Genomic DNA, 24,919 nt, shown 5'->3' with positions numbered 1-24,919 from the left:
CCAACACCCCAGATGCTGTCTTGCACCCCAACATTACACTCTATAGGCCCTTCTGCCACCCCCTCCAGATCAAACTGTGAGTACTCTCCTGAACCTCAGTTTACACCCCAGAAGCTCTCTTGCACCCATAGATCACACCCCCATATGCTCTCATGCAACCCCAGATCATGCCCCAATTCCTCTCCTGCATATCACACACCCAGGTACTACTGTGCACCCCAAATCACGCCCTACATCCTGTCCTGTAACCCCCAGATCACAACCAAGGCACTCCAGAATCCCCCAGGTCACCCCCATGCCCTCCCCAACCACCTGATCACACCCCCATGTCCTCTTGTGCACCTCCTCCCCATATAGATCCCACCTCCAGGCGCTCCTTTCCCAGGCTGCATACCCACTCACTTAGCACCTGTTCCTGCACCCCAAGACCACTTCCCACCTCCTAGGATCCCTCTTGTACCCCCAAACCTGCACTCCCCCTAACATGTGTCCTCCTACTCCCAAATCATTCTCTTGATCCCTTGCACCCCATACCAGATGATGTCCTGTACCCCTGAATCACAACCCCCTCCCCACCAGGTGCTCTGCCAAGTACACAAATACATCTTTACTTAAAGAATAAGCTGCAATACGTAATTCACCCGGCAGACGGCGATAGAGGGCGATCGGCCGCGAGATCCTTCACAGCAACCAAACACAAGGCAGAAGGCAAAAATCACCTGACGTCCCTGTACGTCTTACGTCACTACACAAGACCAACCCCTTCCATAAGCCCCGCCTCTTTAGTAAACTCCATTCTAGCGTCTAGCAAAAGAAAAATACCCATACGTCGCTATACGTATTGCGTCACTCCACACGCTCCGCCTCATACACAAGCACCGCCCATTAAAACAAACTATTCTAGATACCGTGCTTGCTTGTTTTGGTCTACGGCAAGATGGCGGCTGCTTGGACTTTATTTGCAGGAATGGCTGATAACCTGGTAATTGGAAGGATACAAATGCTTACTTTTACATAGTGTCTGTAGGATAACATTCAATTTCCCCTGTACCTTACCAGGGAGAAGTAAAGTAGATTATAGGAGTGGGAAGTACTGAAGCAAGACTTATAGCAATGTGGAAGGACACAGACCTCAGATAGGAGGAACTGAGATGTGCATATGCCATGGCAATGTCTGCATTTTAGTCTGGAGTGGACGGAACAAGACAAATATAATTATAATGTGCCAACATATAATGCGGCACTGTGCAATAATTAGGGAGTGCGGATGGCAAACTATGGCACGAGATTACCAATAACCCAGTGACTTTATTTTGTATACAATAGATAGGGGAATGGTTGCTTATTAGAAGTGGTTAGGGAAAGATAGGGAGGTGGATAGGTGATTTTTGAAGAGGTGCGCTTTAGGGACCTTAAATTTGATAAAGGTATGAACAAGCCGAATAGGACGAGGAAGACATTCCAGAGAGGTGGGGCCGCTCTAGAAAAGTCTTGGAGCCGTGCGCGTGATGAGGTTATGAGTGAGGAAGTCATTAGTAGAGAGCGGTTGGGGAAATATTTTTCTAACGGATCAGAAATGTAAGTGGGACAATAACTGTGTAGGGATTGGAAGGTAAAGCACAGGAGGTGAATTTGATTCTAAGGTGAAATGGAAGCCAATGAAGAGAACTACAAAGAGATGCAGCGGAAGAGGAGCGGAGGGAAGGGTGGATAAGTCTGGCTGCAGCATTCATGATAGATTGTAGAGAAGAGCATCGGATTAGTGGAATACCAGGGAGGAGGAGGTTACAGTAGTCCAGACAAGAGATGATAAGAGCGTGTACAAGGAGTTTGGTGGTCTCTAGTGACAGAATACATTGTATGTTAGAGATGTTGCTTAGGTGGAAGTGACAGAAGCTAAACATGATCTAAATATGGGAAGTGAAGGAGAGGTCTGAATCAAAGGTGACACCAAGACAACGTTTCTATGAGGTGGGCTAAATACCCAATTCAGACCCTTTTAGCTGCGCACACCACCTGGCACATTTCAGTAACCACCCAGCTGTTTTTAGGTTGTTACTGCAGTGTTCAACCCAAAAATTTTTTTAAACTGGGTGAGAGGATATTGTAGGTGAGTGGCAGCCCCTGTATTGTGACCCGATATTTCAGTAACCACAAAAAAACAGCCGGGTGGTTAGTGAAAAAGTGCCAGGTGGTGCGCCCAGCTAAAAGACAGGCAACATGTACCCAGGACAGGGGAAGACAAGTCAGGGTGGACAGATGATTCTGCTGGTTTAAGATATGTTACACTGAAAGAGAAATGAATCGCAAAATAAAAAATCACACTTACCTTTAATCCCGCAGATCTCTTGCTCTATCGCCAGGTTTCTCCGTTTGGGTCCTTCGTCATCCCAGTATCCGTCTTCGGCCCCTGGACCGGGTGCCACCATCTTCTTCGGCCTCCTTCTGTGTACTTCGTATGTCACCCAGTCACCTGCTGAGCGGGCCCGAGATCGGGTGACGTACATGGGGAAAAAGACTGCTGATCTCACTGCGCATGTGTGAGATTGGTAATTTTTTTTCTCCCAATAAAGAAAGGCCTCCTTCAGCTAAATTAGCCATGCACAGAAGGAGCAGCTGATAGCTTCCCGGGATGTGTTATCCCGAGAAGCTCTGCATTCCCATTCTGTCTTGATCACCGCAGCAATCAAGACAGAAAAGGGAGGTGCTGCACCTTTTAAAAAATATAAATAGTCTACCATTTTATATAAAGTAGAAACTTTTTTTTATTTAGGTTCGCCAATGAAGAAGGTGTCAAGAGAAGAAAATGGGCCCAAGGACTGAGCCTTGAGGACCACTCACATAGAGGCAGAGTGGGGGAGATGATGGAATAAGCCATCAGATAAATAAAAGTAAAACAGTGTCACCAATAATATAAATCTAATAAATATAATAAATAATATTTATAAATCTCAAAACTGGATGGACAGGAATACAAATCCTTTGTTGGGCAAAACATCTCTCATATGTATATCATCTCTTTCATCGGGCCTGATTTGTTAAAGCTCTCCTGGGCTGGAGAGGATACACTTTCATCAGTGAAGCTGGGTGATCCAGCAAACTTGGCATGGATTTCTTCAAAGTCATTTGTTATTTGTTAGCAAATGTTTTCAATCCTGGACCAGATACCTTTTAGGTTTGCTGGATCACCCAGCTTCAGTGATCAAAGTGTATCCTCTCCAGCCTTGCAGAGCTTTTATATATTGGGCCCACTGTCGGAGATGACCTTTACATGCTGGCATGAACATCATAGGTAAACTAATAAAGCTATATCTGCATAGCTGGTTTGCATCTTCAGTCCTGTGATTCCAAACTTTGTATTCGGCTCTAGGATTTCTCCTCGCCCACACACTGCAGGAAGTATTAGGGGTTTGATGTTTGAAATGGGAATAACAAGTCTTTGAAGTCAGATGAGGAGTGTATCCCTTGATTCTGAGTCATTTTTGTCACTTTGATTTATCTGCTTTAGATTTATTAGAAGGATTCTTCCACCCTGCCAACACCGCTTTCACCAACGTCCTGTGTCTCCCACACGAAATGAGAAAGCAGCACTAAAACTCAAGGTTTGATCTTTCACAGTACATTTTTATTATTTTGTAAAGAGGAGGAAACTGAACTAGAACATAGATATTACAGTAGTATATGTTTTTTTTATTTAAGATATAAATGATATAAAATCAATATAATCTATATTGAGATTAAAACACCACTAAGGAGAGCTTAGCTACCACAGCTCGAGCCCTAAGTGAAACTCTTACCATTAAGGAAGAAACTAAGCCAAATAAATTTAGGCTGTGACAATAACTACATGGCATGCTACGCTGCCTTGACATTCACATAGTCCAAGACCAATGTAGAGGGAAGTAAAATATCTAACAGCGTATTTTTTCAATGTGGGAGGAACACAAGAGAGAACATGCATTTGTCCTGTCCAAATTTGTACCTGCAAGGCGAGAGTTTCAACCACTGAGCTATTCTACACATTGCACTGGTTTAAAATAAATCTGTCTGAATATAATTTTTCTCTGTATCCCTATACTTTTATAAAGGAATATGTAGTGGCCTCCCCGTAGGTATTTTTATGTATAATTAAAAAGGGGAAGAATCAAATGGGGTTTTCAGGCCTTTTTTGAAAAAACAATAATTATGTATTTATACAGTCATTTATACATAATTAAATAACAATTCATTGTGGAATCATGGCGTTGGAATTATATATACTAAGCAAGATCAACAAGCGTCTTTAAATTAACCAGTGTAGTCCTTATTACCCATGGATTTTGCTAGTTTTGGCTTGCTCAGGGGTGTGCAGTAATGAGTTTATGGTCCACGTAAATCATAATTTAAATATAATATTACATTTAAGTCCACATTCATTTCGATAAATAAACAAATATTGATTGAGTAATTTTACCAATAAATTATTTTATCTATCAAGCATAAACATCTCCATTCATCATGCATCAGAATGCATAATTTTTGTTGTCTCGTATCACTTAATATCATATTAATTTTTAATATTAAAAAAGATATAAATCCAATGAGTTTAACCACTAGTGTAATAAACATATCCCAGATAAAAAACCCTATGGACATAGTCAAACCAGAGGAAGGCAAAAAAAAAAACCCTGGTACTATTTTTTTACAATAGGAAATCCTTCCTAAATCACTGAGGCAATTGGATGTTCCCTGGATCAATCTCTGCTATCTTTACTTTATATCCTTAATACTAAGTTATATTCTGTGCTTCTTGAAAAGCATCCAGCTAAAACTACTTCCTGAGGGAGCCGATTCCACATTTTCACAGACCTTACAGTGAAGAATCCCTTCCTTATCTGGAGCTTAAACTTCTTTTCCTCCAGACGCAAAGAGTGCCCTCTTATCCTTTATAATGATCTTAAATTGACTAATTGGGAAGGGAGTTCTCTAAATATACCATCATATCTCCCCTTAAACGTCTCTTCTCAAGGGAGAATACATTCAGTTCAGCTAATCTCTCCTCATAGCTGAGCTCCTCCATTCCTTTTATTAGTTTAGTTGTCCTTCTCAGCAGTCTCTCCAATTCCACAATGTCCTTTTTGTGAACTGGTGCCCAAAACTGGACCGCATACTCCAGATGTGGTCTGACCAATATTTTGTACAAAATCAGATTTTTTATAATGATAGGAGTTGTGTTTTACAATGTTAATGAAGTTAAAGGAGGCCAGCTTACTATTTTTCAATAATTTTATTTGGTTTCTGTTTAGGCCACAAGAAGAAGATGCGTCATCTCACTTCTCTATCAGCCTGTCCAGCTCTGTGGCGCTCTCTGCCTTGCCCATCCTCGGAACTCAGGCTGGATTTTGTGCTTCCAGCTGGGCAATCTTTTCGGTATGTAACGGTATATGAAACTATAGACAAATTCAGCAGTATCTGATTCCTTATTGATGGGCAGCTTGGAGGCTCAGTGGTTAGTACTCTGGCCTTTGCAGCACTGGGTCCCAGGTTTGAATCTCAGCCAGAACACTATCTTGCATGGAGTTTGCAGGTTCTCCTCATGTTACAGTGGATTTTCCCCAGGTACTCTGGTTTCCTCTCACATTCCAAAAACATGCAGTTAGGTTAATTGGCTACCCCCCAAAACTGACTTTTGACTGTATTAATGACATATGACTATGGTAGGGACATTAGATTGTGAGCTCCTTTGAAAGACAGCTAGGGACATGACTATGGACTTGCAGCACTGCGTAATATGTCGGCGCTATATAAACACTCTGTAATAATAATAATGATATCTTGAGGAAGCCATAAACACATGTATGCAGCACATAGTCCCCTGATAATGTATTTTGTATTGTTCAGGTGGAGGGAGAGCAGTCCAGGTTTCTGGACTGGTGTGCTTCATGGACGTGTGTGGACCCTGACACAGAAGGATGACAGACTCTGGTATGCCGTGTACCCCAAAACAGAGAAAGAAGATGGAACACAGAAGAAGGCCACAAAGAGAAAGTTACAAAACACAACATCTGAAGCCATCCACACCAAAGACATAAAAGAAGAAAAAGATGATGGCTGGACAAATGAACGTATTATTATGCACTCCAAAGACTACAAGAAAGACAGTGAAACATTGGAGGATTATTTCCAGCTGCACATCAATCTCATGGAACTCTATCAACAATGGGGGGACTCGGACACCAACTTTCAGAAAGTAGCCGGAGACTTTTCAGGTAATAATCTAATAATTGTGTGATTTGTAACAGCAGCAATTTTCAGACAACATACACCAGCCTTCAATGTGAGAGTAATGTCACTGCACTTGTCATATATATTTTATAGCATCCCCTCCAAAAACGAGGGTTTTTTTGAGCATTCAAATGTTAGATGATAACTCTAAATGAAGTGAAGTCCCTGATTTTATTTCATAGGCTTATTACACAAACACAAATGAACATTTAAACTACATACATACTGTATATAGGGTCTGATTTATTAAAGCTCTCCAAGGCCGAAGAAGATACACTTTAATGAGTGAAGCTGGGTGATCCAGCAAATCTGGAATAGATTTCTTTACTGTTTGCTATCAAATGTTTTTGATCCTGGACCAGATCCATTATAGGTTTGCTGGATCACCCAGCTTCACTCAAAAAAGTGTATCCTCTCCAGCTTTGTAGAGCTTTAATAAATCAGGTCCATAGACTCCAATTACTAATCAACTGCATGGTATCAGGACTAGTGTTGGTCGAATAGCTCACTATTCGATTTGGCAGCTATTCGATCGAATATAGCAAAAAAAATTCGGGTGGTCGAATGTCAAAGTCGAATACCATTGAAGTCAATAGGAGGAAAAATTCAGGTTTTTTTCAGCACTGTGTAGAGCTTCTACAGCCGCCAAACAGATGTAAAAGATACATTGTAAAAGGATACATAAAAACATACATTGTAAAGAGATACATTGTAAAAGGATACATAAAAAGATACATTATAAAAAGATACATAACACTATTACATACCCCTGTATTTCACATGAATATTAAAGAGCAGATGTCATATCTATTTTAGGCTAAAGCTAGGTACACACTTCCAATAATTATTGTTAGAAAATGAATGATTACGACCGATCAACGATTATGCACGATTATACTTGAACAATCATATTGTGCACAATTCTGTACATGCTGTAACAATATGATCGTTCATATATAATCCATCGGGTCGAATATAGGGACAACCCGAATTCGACCATCAACACTAATCAGGACTACAACCCTGTTTTGCTAACCACTCAGATATAGCAGGGTGCAATTATCCTTGTGTTGTGTATGTGTGTTCTAGTCTGTGTAATAAAAATTTGTCTGCCTCTCCCCAGGAATTCGCATCTTGCGCCAGGATCCAGTAGAATGTCTCTTCTCATTCATCTGTACCTCCAATAACCATATTTCACGCATCACAGGAATGATTGAGAGAGTGTGCGGTGCTCTGGGAAATCGCCTCTGCCGGCTTGACTCTGTGGATTATTACTCATTCCCCAGTCTCCAGGCATTGGCAGGTAAGCTGTTTCACTTAACATCAGTTGGCTGCGCGAAAGCTGTGTTCAATGCAGGTGACTTGATATGATATAGATCCCAGTTGCATATCTTTCCCCTCCTATTCAACATGCTAATGAAATAAATTAAACATTACCATTTTCATTAGCCCCAATGATGTCTTCACTTTGTCTTGGTGCTTCTCTTTGTGATTTAGACAGATCAGAAGGGTGCTGAACATAGATTCCTGAAAATATTACAGCATTACCTAAATGCATGTAGTGGGCTGGCTGTGTACAAGAGTTACACAAAAATAAAAATGGCTTAAGGGGTGGATGCCAATTTGCGGATGTAGGCATTTGCATGCATATGATGCTAAGCCTCTGTGATTGCAAGAACTAAATACCATGAATGAAAGGAGAAGGCCATGGTCAGTCTGTTTGGGGAAGAAAAAGTTAGATAACCTGGATGTCCTTCACCTAGGAAATGAAGGGAACTTCATCTGACTTCTAATAAGAAGCCCCAAGTCTGCGGTGAAATCAGCACCTTTAGTTCAGGAGAGGAAGTTGTACAACTGTGCTAGACTTAAGGGAAGTTGGATTTCAGCTCTAAACAACCGACTATGGACTTTCTAAAGTGCTACGTAATATGTCGGCGCTATATAAATTTAATAATTTAATGTAAGAATGATAATAATAAATTCTCTCTTTACCTGCAAATAACTAGTTATGATGCCAATCTAAAGGTTTTATTGGTTTTCCAATTGGTTTGTAAGCTGGTTGGGCGATTACATTACACAATAAATGTGTAGGATGTACAGAAAACTGTTGTGTTAAAGGAATATGGAATTGCACTATTATATTTTAGCCTGAAGATGGTGCTAGAGGCCTCTACCAATAGCAGCAAGGCTGTGTGCCTGGAGAACATCTTTCACTATACATCTTACAACAGGGCAAATTTATGTTCCGGAACATACTACACATACAGTAATTATGTTGTCATTTTGTTTACTGCTCTTATTTAAGACATTGAGTGCCAGAAGTTTCTGTGCAGGTTTAATCACCTTTGTTGACGTTGGCAGCGTTATGTAAAGTGTTACTCAGTGATTGACCTGTATTGTCTCTTTGTTCCTCACTGTAGCCGATGAAACAGAGACCAAGTTACGCAATCTGGGCTTTGGGTACCGAGCAAAGTTTGTCAGTGAGAGTGCAAAGACCATCCTAAATAAGCATGGCCCGGACTGGTTGGGGAGCCTTCGCCATGTTTCCTACAAAGAGGCAAAGTCTGCACTGTGTTCTTTGCCTGGAGTCGGAGCTAAAGTGAGTATAATTTTAAAAATCTTTCAAGTTGATCTCAATAGCTCAGCTCACCCTGGAATCATGCATAGTGTTAATAAGGCTGCTGAAAGGTGAAACAGGGTTAGCTTAGCTGCAAGTCACTGCTGGGAGGAGGTATAAGGGTGAGAGGAGTTACAGCATCAGGGCTGCCATCTTAATGCTAATACCTAGTTAGTCACAGACCTTCAAATGGTTTTTAATATGCATATAGTAGTGTAAATAAATAAATACAAGTTACATCCAAGGCTTGCAAATGTTATCTTCTGAGAGCCATTTGGACTGTCTTTAGCTGGATCCAGTGTTCAGATCTGACACTATGTCTGGAAGGAGGGTTGTCTTATCTCTCTATAACTTGTATATGATTTTAGGTCGCTGACTGTGTATGCCTAATGGCATTGGACAAACCTGAGGCTGTACCTGTGGATACCCACGTCTGGCAAATCGCTAAGAGGGACTATATGCCTCAGCTTGGCCAGGGGAATAAAAGCATTACTGAGAGGGTATACCGGGAGATTGGTAAGAATATTTCATGTTTGTTGGATCACTCCTGCTGATCTCTGTAGGGTTCCATACTCAGCCCATCCTCTCACTACCAGTAGCAAATCTTCCTGATCTTGTTCTGGTTGATTGATTATGGGTTACTGCACACCGGTGTTTCTCAATCTTTTTAATATGGGGAACCTGTAAAATAACTTTCAAATCGAGGGGAACCTCTGATATAATATCCACAGCTCACATTACATTAGTGTGGTGGTCAATGGCAAGAATGTATCTTACATTGCTGGGCATTGGGAAGAATTTCACCCCTACAGATAGCCAAAAATATCATTGGTGTCATCGGTGGTAACCGACCTGAGAGTCACAAATTGTTTATTGCTCAAGGAACCCCTAGCAACCTCTGGAGGAACTCTAGATATTCAGTGGATCCTGTTCGAAAAACACCTCTGCAGATTATTACCTTTCACGTCCTATTGCTCTGAGACCCGCACATCCATTCGTTTCGGGCGATAATCATCTGATGTGTGTGCATAGCCTGATTGGACAGATATCTAGTAATCTCCAAATTAGGTCATACAAGGCTTGGGTATCTCTGATGTATATTGATTGAATTCTGGAAATGATTTTGGTGTTTCTCAAATCTATCTACATCCCCTGGGTCAAATGGTTTCCATAATAAAATGATAGTAATATTTGTGATAAAAACAGACTCATACCTGCTGATTACATATAAGCATCACACAGCAGTCTCACAGTCCAGGCAATACATTCTTTTAAAACCATATCCTGGTCCTGCCCCCTACATATTTTTTAAAAAAAGACACATTTTTCTATACACCTATTTGCAGGTTTTAAATTGACCTATGCTATCTGTATGGTCAGTACATATGTGCTGTCTAATTTTTGAAATAAAAATGTGCAAATGTATTCTATATATGATTATTTGTGTCCTATTGAAATATACAGCATTCTGTGTTCTGGCATGTTCTGATTTAGTGTTTGATTATTTATTATGTTTGCCAGCCCTGAATTAGAACTCGGCACTTTCATCTTCACCATTCATAGTTGCTTTTTTTTCCTACAGGAGACTTTTTTCGGAACATGTGGGGTCCATATGCTGGATGGGCACAGGGGGTAAGCAGAAATTGCTCAGATGCTGTGCATTGTAACATCTGAGAAAGCAGTTGTTGGCATTCATATTCCTATTGAGAAAGGTAGGGGGTTAAGTCAAGATTTTGGAGTAGACAATTTGGGTAATTCAGTTTTGCAAAATGACAAAAAATGTCAAAATACCTAAAGTCCATGACTGCAGACTTTTTGCATAAGTGCAAATACCCTACACATGGTGTTATCACCAGAATTGTTATGGAGACATTTGGGAACATGTCCCAAGGTAAAAGGTATGTTGGTTTTCTGTAAATTTAAGTTAAACCTGATAAGGGCAGGGTATCTAAGGGCTCTTTTATTAATAGGAACTCCCAGATTACAGACCCCACATCTATTTGAAGGACAGGTCTTTTTGGGAACAGGCCCCCTACATTTGTTGTTGAGTAGGGGGTGGGAAATTGGTAAAGACAGAAGGGTTGGCCCTAATTGGAATGCAGGCCCCTTTAAATGTTTTTTGTGGTTTTCTGCTTTTATTTCTTTGGACAGCTAATGTAATAAATACACCTCACACCATTTATGACCAGCAGGCGTTGCTGTGTTTAATGACACCAATCAGTTCCACTGCTTTGCTACTAATGCAAGTACAAACAGTTTAATCCTAGTGTCCATCTCATGGAACTACAAATCCCAGCATGTTGTGCCAAACATTATGCAGCCTCAGGTACCCAGATAGAAAGGTAACTTCACAACTGCTGTGCTTAATAATTAAAGGGTTGACAAGCCCTGAAAGGTTTTACAAATGTAGAAGGAATCCATCTTGTGAGATCTGTGCAGTTCATGGCTTATTCTTGTCACACAGAATAGCCACCGCTGCAGCCTCTGACCCTGTGACATGATACAAAGTTACAATGCTGCATCTGGTCACTGGAGAAGAGGAGATTCTGGGCATGCCTCCTACTACCTGCAGCAGACTGATGACATCATCTCAGCCTAGACAAAGTTTCTCGATTTCAGGACAACTTTATAATGATAAAATCTATACCTTTTTAAATGTTGCTGTATATTGCAACATGTCTGGAGTGTATGCATAAGGCCACACATAGGTCCATTTCTTTGAAATATATGTGTGCAAAATATCTGTGCATTTTCCAATGCAGTTGGGTGACTGGGGATGTTGTTTCAGTAGCATCACCTCGGAGCTGTGTCATTTGACTTATTTATTTTAAATTGTATTTAGCAGAGACTTCATTTAATTTTACTGGTTTTATAGCATTTATACTAGTTCATTGTATGGGGATATGAGGTCAATGGTTGTGAAATGAGAATTCACTCTTTTCTTTTCCTCTAATTGTTTCCATGTCCAGGTTTTATTCTGCTCTGACCTCAAGAAATTCCAGAGCCCTGACAAAGGCCCGAAAGCCAGGACGAAGGCAAAAACTAAATGCAAACAAGAAATTGCAACTTCTTGTAAAATGTAAATATAAAATTATACATTTTTTGTATATATGCAGAACTCTTGATTTTACAATACATATCAGGGAAATTCTGTTCAGCTCAGCAGTACATTTGCATTTCCAGATATGTTATCCAAATAAATTCTTCAGGTACAGAAAAGTACTTGTTGGTTATCTAAACATCTAGTGGACTCCTAAATGCAAGCTGACAACACGGGGTCTCTGCTGCACTAAATTCTGAATCCGAATTCTGATGATTTGATCGATCATCTGTACATTCAGCTTGTATACTTTCTAATTACATTTAGTAACACATCCAATTAAAGACCAAGAAATGTCTTGCGTATACCTGGTCAACTAATGTGCCTGCACATCACTATCACATTAGCACGCCTACATTGCTGCCTGAATGGAACACTTTTAAACCCAGAGGATATTGTGAATACCAGATTTCCACCTTCCCTGGAGAATCTTTTTCTTCATATGAAAACCATTTTCAATTAAAATTCTGTAACATTCTCAGTACATCCCCTGAGGAAGCCTATCAGCGATACGCGTCAGGATCAAGACGTTTTTTGTATAGAACTAATTTTGGTTTCTGTGTATAAACAGGCACCATTCCAACTGTCAATGGGTTACCTACGTTGAATGCAATGCGCCGAGATGTAATACACCATTATTACTTTATATATGAAATACAAGTTTAAATTACTGGCAAACCCCAGTTTTCTCAATGTCTTTTTCAATACATTGTTCTTAGATATTGGGGTTGGCACTAAAACCTTAAACTAGAAGTAGAGTTAGATGTTATTTTACTTATGAAATTTTTCTTTGTATGTCAATGACCAGAAGTAGCATTCTGTGTTCACTTGCAACAGTGCAGGTACAACTTTATCTGCAGCCCATTCACGTTGATTTAGTAAATCATAGCAAAGTGAGTTATCCCCTTGCAAAGCATATTTTTATAAATGAGATGGAGCTCCACTGACTTCAGATGGAACTAAACTCACTCAACTATGCTCACCTGTCCATGTTCTGTTCCACCATGTTCTTCCTTCTTCTCTTCCTATTTGCAATTCTTGGCTATCTTGATTGGCCAGGTCATAACATGGCCTGGATTATATGTGTAGAAGTTCATTAGGTTCATTGCCGGGTTCTGGCAATCACATGAGAAGCCGGAATTGCTGGTCTTGACCGATCCACAAATCGATTAGGCAGGAAAGAATGCTTATTGCAGAAGGGACATCACCTGTCCTATTCTGCAATAATACCCTACCTGATCCCAGACTTTTAGTTTCACTTTAAGCCATCCAATCAAGCAAAAAAACTTTTCTTTTTTTAGTAAACCCATGGAAACCTTGGTCAGTAACCTAACTAAATTCCTTTAGATTAGCCTTGACGTGTCCAATATGGCTCAGTCAGCAGCATTTCTGTTAGAGGCTGAGTGAGTCAGTGCTGGGTCTGGTTATAAGGCTGGAAGTGATGGTGGAAGAGATGATGAATAGTGTTCTGTTGACCGCCGAGTCAACAATGTTAGATTGGTGATTAAAATCTTCCTTTGCAAGCCTGGACTTGTGCTGGAAGTGGTGTCACTATGTCTCATTATTAGGGGCATGCCGCCATCAATTAATACATCCTGACCTAGCTTAAAGATTAACTTGTTGGCAACTCTGTTCTTCAAATCCTGCCTTTAAAGAAAACCTGTCATTAGAAAAACATCTATTTCTGGCCTCTCTGTTGGCAACTGCCAGTTGCTTGGCTGTCATCCTGAATCTCCTGTTTTAAAACTGGGTCACTGGCCTGCAACAGGGATGCAGATCTCATTTTTTTAATGTATTCATATATTCCATGCCATTGATGAATGCTTTTAAAGACACATGACAATGACAGCTAGGCAAGTAACATTTACTGAGCGAGTTAGGCTGTGTACACACGTCGGATTATTCTCATCCGATAATCGCCTCAGGGCTGATATTGGACAAGAATTTGGCCTGTGTACAGAGCTTGTCATTCATAGATCCGTCCTGCGGATCCATGAACGGTCAACGATCGTAATGAAGGTGAAGAGGAGAACGTGCATAGGGGTGCCGTTCCGTCGTTCTCCCCCTTTGCCTCTCCATGGAGCAGAGCGGTGCTGTTTGTACATCGCTCGTTCATGCACCTTTCATCCTTTTAACATTAGAAAGGTTTGTGAAGAATCCTTTCCAACGACAATTATTGAACGTGTGTACGTAGCCTTAGAGTTCGGAGACCATACATTCAGTCCTATGTCATGATCACAGTATTCATTTGTATTACATGATCTTTTCACTAAATGGAAATTTAAGCAGAGACTAAATGGATATTTGAATTACATATGTACATCAACTTTGGTTGACCAGTGATCCAGACACCCCTGACAGATTCCTGACTATGGTTGGTGCAATACAGCCTTACAGCCTGGTCATGCACCTACCCTAGGTTGCTGAGTAGACAATGAAGGAGCAGCTGATCCATGAGGATATCCCTGTATTGGATTACCCTCTGCCTTTCCCTGTCTAAATCCTGCTGAGCTGCAAGAGAGAATTATAAATAATGCATGTAATATCATTGCAATAAGGCAGCCTGTTAAAAATGAATAACCTGCCAAGGCACCCTAATGTGCTAAATGAAATACCTTGTTAAACATTCAGGCAGTCATTGTACTAGCCAGACTTACCTGCCCCAAATGGCTGGTCTAAAGAACAATATATATTCAAGGTATCTATATTAAGAAGTAATAGTGAGAAATTCACATAAAATGACACTGTGGGAAACACTGGTACAATACCTGGTGCTGATAGGATTTCTGCATTGGTGGGTTCAGTAAAATATCATCGAACCACTGACAATACAGTCTGTGCAGAACTGATTGTACTGTATGCACAAGGTTGGACGTGTGCACAGAGCAAAAATAAATATTTCCTTGCCATCATTATCGTACACATAAAGAGACCCGGTGCACCTCTATAAAGAGATAGATTTACAAATATTTACTTAGTTTTCCAAACATTAGATTGCAAGCTCCTGGGGACAAAGCCCTTAATAGTTTTAATATTACTGACTGGAACTCTCTGTAGGATATGTTGTCCTAATCTAAATCATTTAAAATAAAATGTGGAAAGAGGAACAATTGAAGACCATTTGCGAATCTGTTACTTGTCGTTTAGAAGAATATGTGATTAGCCTCACCCCTTGTGCTGGGTGCCCTGCAGTGGTTATTATTATCCAGAGTCTTGGGAATAGAGCAAGAAGTGCACAGAACAGGCGGAAGAGCCATCCGTAGGGATCATGGATTACACTAATCTATGAACACCACAATCGAAAATCAAGTAGGCGGAGAAACTTTTGGTGGTATTCCACAATGACAACAATTCAATGATGGACCTTGTCTTTGATAGGGTTGGTCCTAAGCACTGGCCCATTTGTGCCAATATTGTATATACAGTCAAGTTGTCCAGTACAGACAGTTTATATGTAAGAGGTAGCTGTCTTTGGTATAAGTATTCTTATTAGAAACTTGGTGTGCTTTTGATAAAACTTTGCCCCTGTGCAGATGCCTCCTGTAATAAACACCTGTCACGGCTGTATTCTCTCATTGTGCAGGGTGACTGGTCATGTATCCATCCTCTCCTGTAGTTTTCTGCAGGAAGCCTGTAGTGTGTGGTCCTGATGGTTCCGTTCCACACCTCTGCTATTTGCACAGGCAATGTGAATGTAGTATTGTTACTTTTTCAAGCTTTGGTTTGGCTTTGGCTTTGGCTTTGGTGATTAGGAAGCCTACTTTAATACCCAAAGTTGTCCTTAAACAATTTTCCTCTATTTTTATCTTGTGACCCTTCCACTAACACTTTCTATCCTAGTGTGACATGTACTGATTGCATTGTATCATGAAAACCACAGATCACCTTTCTGATTGTGACTGCAAACATTACCCCCTTTTTCATCTTCAAAAATTAGGAAAGGTGTTGTTTTGTGGTCCACAGTAATTGGCAGGAAAGGTGATACCATATTTGAGATTTAAGTTTGGATAACAAGAAGCTACAAGGACCTACATTTCGGTGTGCCTACAGCCTTTATTAAAACAAGTCTTGCAAGGTGAAGTTAACCCATACTAGGGGCTGAGACCTTAAGCAGCACTTCTACTGTCCAAGTTGGATTTCCCCTGATTGCACGTTTTACTAGTTACTTGTTAACATGTGTCAGCAAATTTACTAGCACTGGCAGCATGTGATTGAATGACAAATGGCAGCTGTAAGTATATTGAAACTGAATCTTTCATTTTTAAGTTTTAATCGTCATTGCTTGCATAGTTTATCTGGCTGTATAACATTCCTATTACGAATCAGTTACATGTACAATATTTATGAAGCTTTTTGTAATGTCTCAGCCGAAGTCAACAAGCTTATCTTGTGACCTGCAAACTGTTACTGTATCAGACTGAGGAGTGTTTATTTGGTGGAGAGGTTACCTAGGAACTAATAACTGTCTGATTCAACAAGTTGGCTCTCTGAGACTAATAGACCATAGGGCTTTTATAAAGGATTATATATAGGAAAGGGGGGTGGTGCAAAAGTTCAAATGATCTTTACATAAAATATAAAAGTAGCAATAGACAAAAAAGCTGTATACAGGTGCTGGACTTCATCGCTCTAGACCAGGGGTCTGCAACCTGCGGCTCCGGAGCCGCATGCGGCTCTTCAGCCTCCTTGTTGTGGCTCCCTTCGGCTGCCGCGGGGAGATCTCTGATGGGGGATCCCCTTCCTCCCAAGACACTGCAGAGGAGGGGGATTCCTTATCGGGTGTTCTAATGAAAAAAATCTACCAGTGAAATAAATCTATCACGGGGCGTGTACAAATGGGTGTGTACAATGACATCCCCCTCCTTTGAACCCCAATTCCACTGGAATGGGGAGATGTACAAAACCAAAAATGTAGGTGCAAGTGGGGGACACCTGTGATTAACACCCCCTAAAATGTAATTGTTAGGCTATCATCAGAACATAAAGAACTCTGCCCATTAAAAAATCTACCGTTACACATTGCTGGAGGCATCTGAACCCCAATTTCTCTGGAACAGGAAGGGGGTACAGGTGAACAAAATTAGAGGTGCAAGTGGGGGACACCTGTGTCTAACACCTCCTAAAAACTCCACCCATCAAAAAAAAACCCTACCCTGTTACACATTGTTGGAGGCTTCTAGCACCTAAACCCCAATTTATCTGGAAACGGGGGTACAGGTGAAAAAAATTTGAGGTGCAAGTACGGGACACCTGTGGCTAACACCTCCTAAAAATTCATAAAAACTCTGCCTATCAAAAAAATCTACCCTGTTACACATTGCTGGAAGCATCTAGCATCTGAACCCCAATTTCTCTGGAACGGGGGGGAGGCGGTACAGGTGACCAAAATAGAGGTGCAAGTGGGGGCACTTATGGCTAACACCACCTACAATAGAATCGCTAAGGCATCGTCAGAAAATAAAGAACTCTGCCCATCAAAATAATCTACCCTGTTACACATTGCTGGAGGCTTCTAGCACCTGAACCCCAATTACTCAAGATTGGGGGGTACAGGTAAACAAAATTAAAGCTGCAAATGAGGGACACCTGTGGCTAACACCCCTTAAAATTTCATCGCTAAGGCATCGTCAGAACATAAAGAACTCTGCCCATCAAAAAAATCTACCCTGTTACGTTAGAAGCCTCCAGCTAATGTAACAGGATGATACGTTAGAAGCTGGAGGCTTCTAGGGGCATAGTTCAGTGTTTAATTTATTTCAAAGTAGGCCTACACATGCACACTTGTTGTAACAGGTAAAATTAAAAAAATATTAAAACTTTTAAAAGTTTATAAACTGTGTTATGTTTTGCGGCTCCAGACTATTTTTCTTTAGTGGAAGAGGAGGCAAAATGGCTCTTTTGATAGTAAAGGTTGCTGACCCCTGCTCTAGACAAATGTTTGTGATCGTCTCGGGTGAAAATCTAGCATATCCTTTCTCAACCGTTTCTTTCCTGATGGCCCATTAAAATGATTTTCAGGACTTCTAAATTGGTGGCCAGTGGAAAGAATGCCCCTTACAGTAATGGCTAGAATAACACCTTTATAGAAACCTAAAAATGTCATTAGAGACATGCAGCTGGCTTTAATAAGTGGTATTGGCCCTAGAACAATCAAATTGAAGATCAATCCGCCATAGTTTGGGGAACCCCTAGTAACTTTTGGAGAAACCCTGGGGATTCATGGAAGCCTAGTTGAGATTCCCTCATCTATACAGAACAGCACTATCTGTACAATGCTCATGCTTTCAGATATTACTGGAAAGGACACAAATCACTAGTGGTGGTTGGATAATTCTGATTGAAGCCCATTTCAACCTTAGATAGAAATTTGAGCAATCTAAATTTTGTTTCAATGTGTGATAGGCTGAGCCATACTGTACCTGTCACTAACGGGTACCATTAAATGGATGGAACTGCTGTGAACATAATAGATTTTTCCCATTTTACCCAATGGTGGCTGCAATAGGGGCAGAAGTGGCACGGAAATGCTTGTTTATCACAGAAAATAAATTAGTCCTCCTATAGGAGGGCAATCTTCCTCTTCTATGTATCCAGTATTGATCATTTTCTGAAATGTTTGAAATGTGCTTTTTGCAATCCTTGGTTTCAAAGGTAACCAGATAACACACAAACATCAACAGCACAATGCACAGGAAACAAACAGCTTGGATAAATACAGTAATATCTCTCCCAGTATTTCCAGCAAACAAGGGAGGGATGATTTAATCATCACTAATCAGCAATGAAGCATTAATCCCTGAGGGATATGTTTGAGTTAACGGCAAGGAATTCTTAACCCTTAGGCCAAGTTGATAATTTGTAGTAAATGAGACACTGAGCTCCCTATTGTTTGTGGTCATGGAAGTGAGCTATTTTTAGAGGGACCGATCATTCACTTTGACAGCCACTGATTATTGCCTTTGAACATGTTCCAAATACCAACCCACGGATTACTAAAGTCCAGGCTTCAATAACTATATATAGTTGGTCAGAGTGGTGGAGCTTTTACAGTTGTAAGCTGTTCTGCACAAGAGGTCAACCTTTAGTCCTTCACCAAGCTACCACTTGTGGATATGGTGAATGGGAAATCAAGTACCTTGTTCACCAGGACTGGAAGAAAAGGAACTGGCTTTGCTCCCAAACAACCGAAGAGCCTTACTGACCTCTTGGAGTGTAGAAGAATATCAGCTCAACTGAAACAGACTGGTGGTGGAACAATTCAGCCTAGAGCAGAGATGGCCGCCAAAATTCCAACACTGATGGCCAAAGGTCACAAAAGAATCTCCACGGGTGAAGATGCTTCTAATAACAGAACCCAAAATCCACCAATACCAACCAACAGTTCCTCCACTCCAAGAAGGGGCAAGGTGACATTTCTAACGCCAAGCCAACAAGTGGTGCAATCGAGACGTCTGTCTGTTCCAGAAGAGTCTTTTAATAGACCTCTCAATTCAATCTTAAAAAAAAGGCATTCTGTATCCCTTGAATACAAAGGGCCCACACCCAAGAGTGACCAAAATGACTTGTCAATTTTTTGGACTTTCCCGTGGGAAAGAGGACCCTGCTTGCCACCGATTTCAAGCAGTGGTACACTTGACTTCCTTGATAAAGATGGATCTCTTCCTCCGATGCTCCGAAGGCTCAGCAATGCCGACACATACAAATACAGCCAAGAATTCCTACAGGCACTGGATGACCTGAAGACTCGCCCTTCATCATCCCAACACAATGATTCAACTTGTCGGTAGAAGTTGAAGAAAGCAGCAGGTTTAAAACTAAATTATGTTGGCTCTCTGTAGAACTACCAATTCTTCAACTTTGAGAATCCAAAATTTGATCCTTGTTAGCAGGTCTGGGGATGACTTAGGTTGGAGACATGGGACTTTTTTGTGCTGCACCATTGAATACAGATTCCCTGATGGCTACAAAACTCAGACTTCCATGTGATTTATATGTATTTTTTTTACCTTAGGCTCCAGCGTACACACCCATTCTGAGTAAGCCTGATTGAGTGACTTATATTGGATAAAGCCCATATTTCATCAAAATTTTTAAGGTTTATTGCTGATGGATTCTGTGATTCAGATTTTGGTAAAACTGTATATACCCATTGCAATTCTTCATATTTACCAGCATTTATGTAATTCGAGGGTCTGCTTGACTGGTCTGTCATTGCTGATGCGTGTACCCTTGCTGAGCTCACTCTTGGCCTTGTGTGTAAAGATCTATGAACAATGCTCAAATCCCAACCAATCAGCTTTTTCTTTTTGCTGCCAGAACTTTTTTCTAAAAAATTAGAGAGCAGCTGATTGGCTCATAGTTCAGACATCTTCCGTTTGGCCTTGTTGCAATCTCCTGGGGGCAGAATGAACACACGTGGGTCTTATTCTTTCTCCTTCTTGTCTCATCCTGTCTGCAGGACCTTTGTTTTTGCTTGCAGCACAAATTTTAGCAGACGGAATCATGTGTTAAACAGGAATGCTGTCGGTGGTTTTTGTCAACTGACTAATGCACTGTTGATTAGTAACAAAAAACATCATTGGAGACGATCCTGAATTCTGCTGGACATCCCTTCCTATGTGCAGATTCTGTGCCCTCCCCTGTGTCCAATGGAATATCCCAGGGGGCTGCACACCATGTTGATTTTAAACACACTGCCATTTTTTTTGACCCCCCCCCACTCCACAATGTTATTTAAAAATCACCAGGAGCTTGATGCCAATACAGCCACATGCGATACTGGCATCTTGTACCAGTCTATTAATTGCCATTTAGATCATGTGCTTAAAGTTCACAAGCAACTGGTTGTGCATTGGGAAATATCCTAGTGATATGATTAACTCTTCGAATCATTGATCCGGCCAATCTATAAGTTTTCTCTAGTGTGTAAAAGAAATCGGCACTGCTTAATACACCCAAATATACAATTTAAATGTATTAAAATAAATTGACATAAAGCCAAATACTTAATGCCTTTTTATTAGGCTTGATTTTTTTATATTGACATTTATTTTGAATTTTAAGCTAATAATATACTAATAGCCTGTTGTCTGATTTAATAAAGCTCCCAAGATATACTGTCATGTGAGAACTGGGGGATCCAGCAAACCTGGAATGGACTTCTTCATCATTTGCTATTAGTTGGCAAATGTTTTCAATTCTGGACCAGATCCTTTCCAGGCTTGTTGGATCACTCAGATTCCCCCATGAAAGTCTGTCTGAGCTGTAATAAATCCATTGGTGTGACAGGCTCACAATGGGTCTTATTTATTGATTGATTTTACATTATAAAGAATGGGGGCTTAACACTTTAAGTAGGTCTAGCAGAGGGGCAGAGCTGGGAACCCAGGTGCAGAAATCCCACATGCAATGAGATATATATGGGACCAGTGGACTAAATCAGGTCTTGGGCTTCTTACCACCATTGCATAATAACTAAAGTAAAAAAAAAAAGTTTAGAATTGTATTGCATGCAAAAACAAGTCACCATCTTTTCTTCTGTGATCTGCACACATGACCTATAACTCTTTATTTGATTTGGGTGGAAGGTCCGCTATTTCCAAAAACAAAAGTGTGCATTTGTTTATACTAATAGAATCACATTCTACTTTTTGTATTTGCTCTGTAACTTTTGCTGTTTTTTTTTTTTTTTACATTGTCATAAATGTACCTGTAAAATATTCTGTTTTATAAATAAAATCTTGGATGTTTCACACTGTGTGTAGGTGATGATTTTTATTACACAGTATTTATATAGCACCAACATATTACGCAGCGCTGTACAAAAACCATAGTCATGTGACTAGCTGTCCCTCATAAGAGCTCACAATCTAATGACTCTACCATAGTCATATGTCATTAATACAGTCTAAGGCCAATTTTGGGGGGAAGCCAGTTCATGCCGGTAGGTTTTTTAAGAATGTGGAAGAAAACTGGTGTACCCGGAGGAAACCCACGCAAACACATCCTGGCTGAGATTCGAACCTGGGACCCAGCACTGCAAAGCCACTGTGCTGTTTTGAGATTACTTGAATTAAAGGAACAGTTACAAAGGGGAAAAAAAGAAAAAGGGTGGAATGTTCTTTTTGTATCCTCAGGCATGGCTCATGTAGCCTGGCTAGCGATTCTCTACAGCAAATGGCATCAATGTAACATTTTCTATCTATATCCCAAAACCCTTTTTTATATTGGAATAGAGTAGTGTTTTTTCATCCAGGGTTCCTCTAGGGGTTGCTAGGGGTTCCTTGAGCAATGAGCAATTTGTGACTCCTCGGTTAGTTTAAGTGACAGCAATAATATTAATATTTGGGTCATTCATCCCGATGGCCATCAATGTAAGAGGCATTCACCAGGCTGATGTATTATATATTGGGCATATCATAAAAATTGGCAGGGGGTCCATGGGATCCATAAGTTATTTAACCTCCTGAGCGGTAACCCTGAGTGTGGTTCGGGGTTTAAAAAAATCAGTTGATATTGGTAACCCCGTGACAAAATTGGGGTAGCTAAAAACATAAAAAATAAAGACTTACCTGGTCCCACCAGTGTCCTCCAAGGGCCTGCCCGTCTGATCCCATCGTTGGGTCGCATCCTCTATGTCCGATTGGTCCCTCGGCTAGTTCGCTGACTTTCCCCGGAAGTTCCCGTTGACGTTGTTGCGTACATCGGTGCATGCGGAAGCGTGGGGGGAATTTCAAATTATTTTGTATTAGTATAACTTGTATTAGTATTACAATACAAAGTAATCATTATAATGTGTATATATATTATATATGCTACTGTACAGTTTTATTACAGGTTTCAGTATTTTTGATGTATTTATGCACCCTTGTTTTAACAGATTTTTGTGTTTTTTTATTTAAAGTTCATCAAAATATTGGACTTTTATTTCGGTGAGTTTTGCCTAAGAATTACAGGCCTACAATGTAAAATAAATTTTCATGAAAGACAATGTACTGCTTTTAGACTTATAAATCTGGACAGAAATGAACCGCTCAGGAGGTTAAAGAGTTCCCCCATGGTAAAAAGGTTGAGAAAGCTATAATTGGGGAATGTTCGGACCCATCAGGTTGTATTGCTATGTGGAGCTCAGTTGGATTCCCCCTCACTGTCTGGTTTGAGGACAACCATCCATCATACAGGAAGTGGAGGAAAATTTGCTTCGGGGTAATAGATAACGATAAAATCTGATGGGTTCCAGCATGACCCTCCTTTTATTTGACGTTTATTCTGCTTACATTTTACCCTTTCTGCCTCCACATAAACACGAATAAACCCTTCTGTTTTTATTACATTATTTAGATCCAGAGATGCAATGCAGGCAGATCATAGCAAGTAGGAGGAGCCAACAGTTCCCATACAATGCCTCCTGAAAACGTCACAGAAGCCATTTCGATGCAAACCGCTCTATGTGATGCTGAGCCTCTACATTTGTTAGAACTGAAAAACAACAGTCTGGCTGGGGAGAAATTGGGCTAAGTGATTCTGAATGTCCTCCAACCAGGTAATGAGGTGGCTCTGTTTGACTTGCTGCAGCTTCTAATGCACATTGTGAGAAGCTCTCAGTGTGCAGTAAAATCAGAGGAAAGGAATTTCTGTCCAGGAGAGGAGTCGGTACAACTGTACAAGGCTGGGGAAGGCTGGAAGGCAGCTGGAGACTTCTTTCTGTTTTCTTAGTTTTCCCCTCACATCCTGTCCTGGTAACAACCTTTTTCTAAACTGGAAGGAAAGTAAATCCTGCTAAATCCTTCCTCACTATCCAAAACTAGATTGATTTTTAATATGGCTCCATCTTTATGGCCAGAGAATAATTTTACGTATATTTGGTGTTGTATGGGGGTGGGGGGATAATTACCAATATGCTTCCTCTTATTATTCATTCTTATGATTTTTCCCTTAGAAACAGAAGACAATGAATATAAATAAACCACAGCTATATATTAAAGCTCATCTGTCCTTATTCTGAATCATTTAAAGATAAAGAGAATGCCCATTTATAATTGGTTGAATTCTAGTCCTGCAATTATTAGTCATCATTCTTACTCAACCAATAGAAAGACACCTGCTTTCAATACTGAATCCTGATTGGATCATTCAGCCATCTGTTCAGGTGCCTGCAAATAAAAAATACACAGCTTAGGAGGGGCGGACATAGGGAGGTGCAATGTGTGCCAATGCATGAGGGCCCCAGATCCACATCATCCAACTGGGGCCAATCAGTTCAGTTGGGGATGCAGGGGGTCATTTTGGTTCTGCCCAGGGATTGTTGGCTACGTCCACCATTGGAACTTAGTAAATCCCAGGACTGGATAGACAAAAATACAAATCGTTTGGCAGGTGAAACAGCTTCTATTCATGCATTTCACCCATGCTGTTTGCCTGAAATCCCTGAACTGGATCTTTCACTAATTTTCGCCTACAAGTATAGGAACATCTCAACTTTTCATTACAACATCCGCGACTTTGCTTAGGCTGAGATCATGTCATGCTGCAAGTAGGAAGAAGTATTTCCCCAATCTCCTTTTCCCCACTGACTAGATGGCAATTGTACCTTTACAGAAAGTCACAACTTGAGAATCTGCAGCAGAGGCCAATTTCTGTAGCCATGTATAAACACAGCCAAGAACGGCACAGACCCCAGGATTTAGGTAGAGATGTTAAGAACTTAAGAAGATGGTAACTCAGGAGGATGCCTGAACAAAACTGGTTCTATCCTTATGGAAAGAAAAGCGGATAAATGCATTGTCAGGGGAAGTACAGGTAGTCCCCGAGTTAAGGACATCCGACATAGGGACGACTCCTAGATACAAACGGGGGATTCCCCGCTTGCTTGTGTGCTGGACAGGGGCTTAGAAGGGGAGGGGGCGGTTTGCATGACTTGCATTAGAAGTTTTTTGATA

General features: G+C 40.7%; 1 protein-coding gene across 2 annotated transcripts; it reads left to right on the top strand.

Moving 5' to 3' along the window:
• Nucleotides 1–894: 894 nt before the first annotated feature.
• Nucleotides 895–23,460, top strand: OGG1 (8-oxoguanine DNA glycosylase). 2 transcript variants are annotated; one of them, XM_072420673.1, is made up of 10 exons: nt 895–982; nt 3,509–3,602; nt 5,286–5,409; nt 5,881–6,248; nt 7,388–7,567; nt 8,685–8,863; nt 9,250–9,397; nt 10,464–10,513; nt 11,851–11,960; nt 23,322–23,460. In XM_072420673.1, exons 3-10 carry the CDS (start codon nt 5,300–5,302, stop codon nt 23,356–23,358), a joined length of 1,182 nt encoding a protein of 393 aa, XP_072276774.1. In that variant the 5' UTR covers nt 895–982; nt 3,509–3,602; nt 5,286–5,299; the 3' UTR covers nt 23,359–23,460. The 2 variants fall into 2 exon arrangements, with proteins under 2 accessions (XP_072276774.1, XP_072276775.1); XM_072420674.1 differs by lacking the exons at nt 10,464–10,513; nt 11,851–11,960 and having other exon boundaries at nt 23,322–23,451.
• Nucleotides 23,461–24,919: the final 1,459 nt, after the last annotated feature.

Source organism: Pyxicephalus adspersus, chromosome 8 (assembly GCF_032062135.1).
Source record: "Pyxicephalus adspersus chromosome 8, UCB_Pads_2.0, whole genome shotgun sequence".
In the NCBI taxonomy this organism is placed as follows: Eukaryota; Metazoa; Chordata; class Amphibia; order Anura; family Pyxicephalidae; genus Pyxicephalus; species Pyxicephalus adspersus.
Note: the sequence above shows the minus strand (reverse complement) of the source record. Positions and strands in the feature narration are given on the sequence as shown.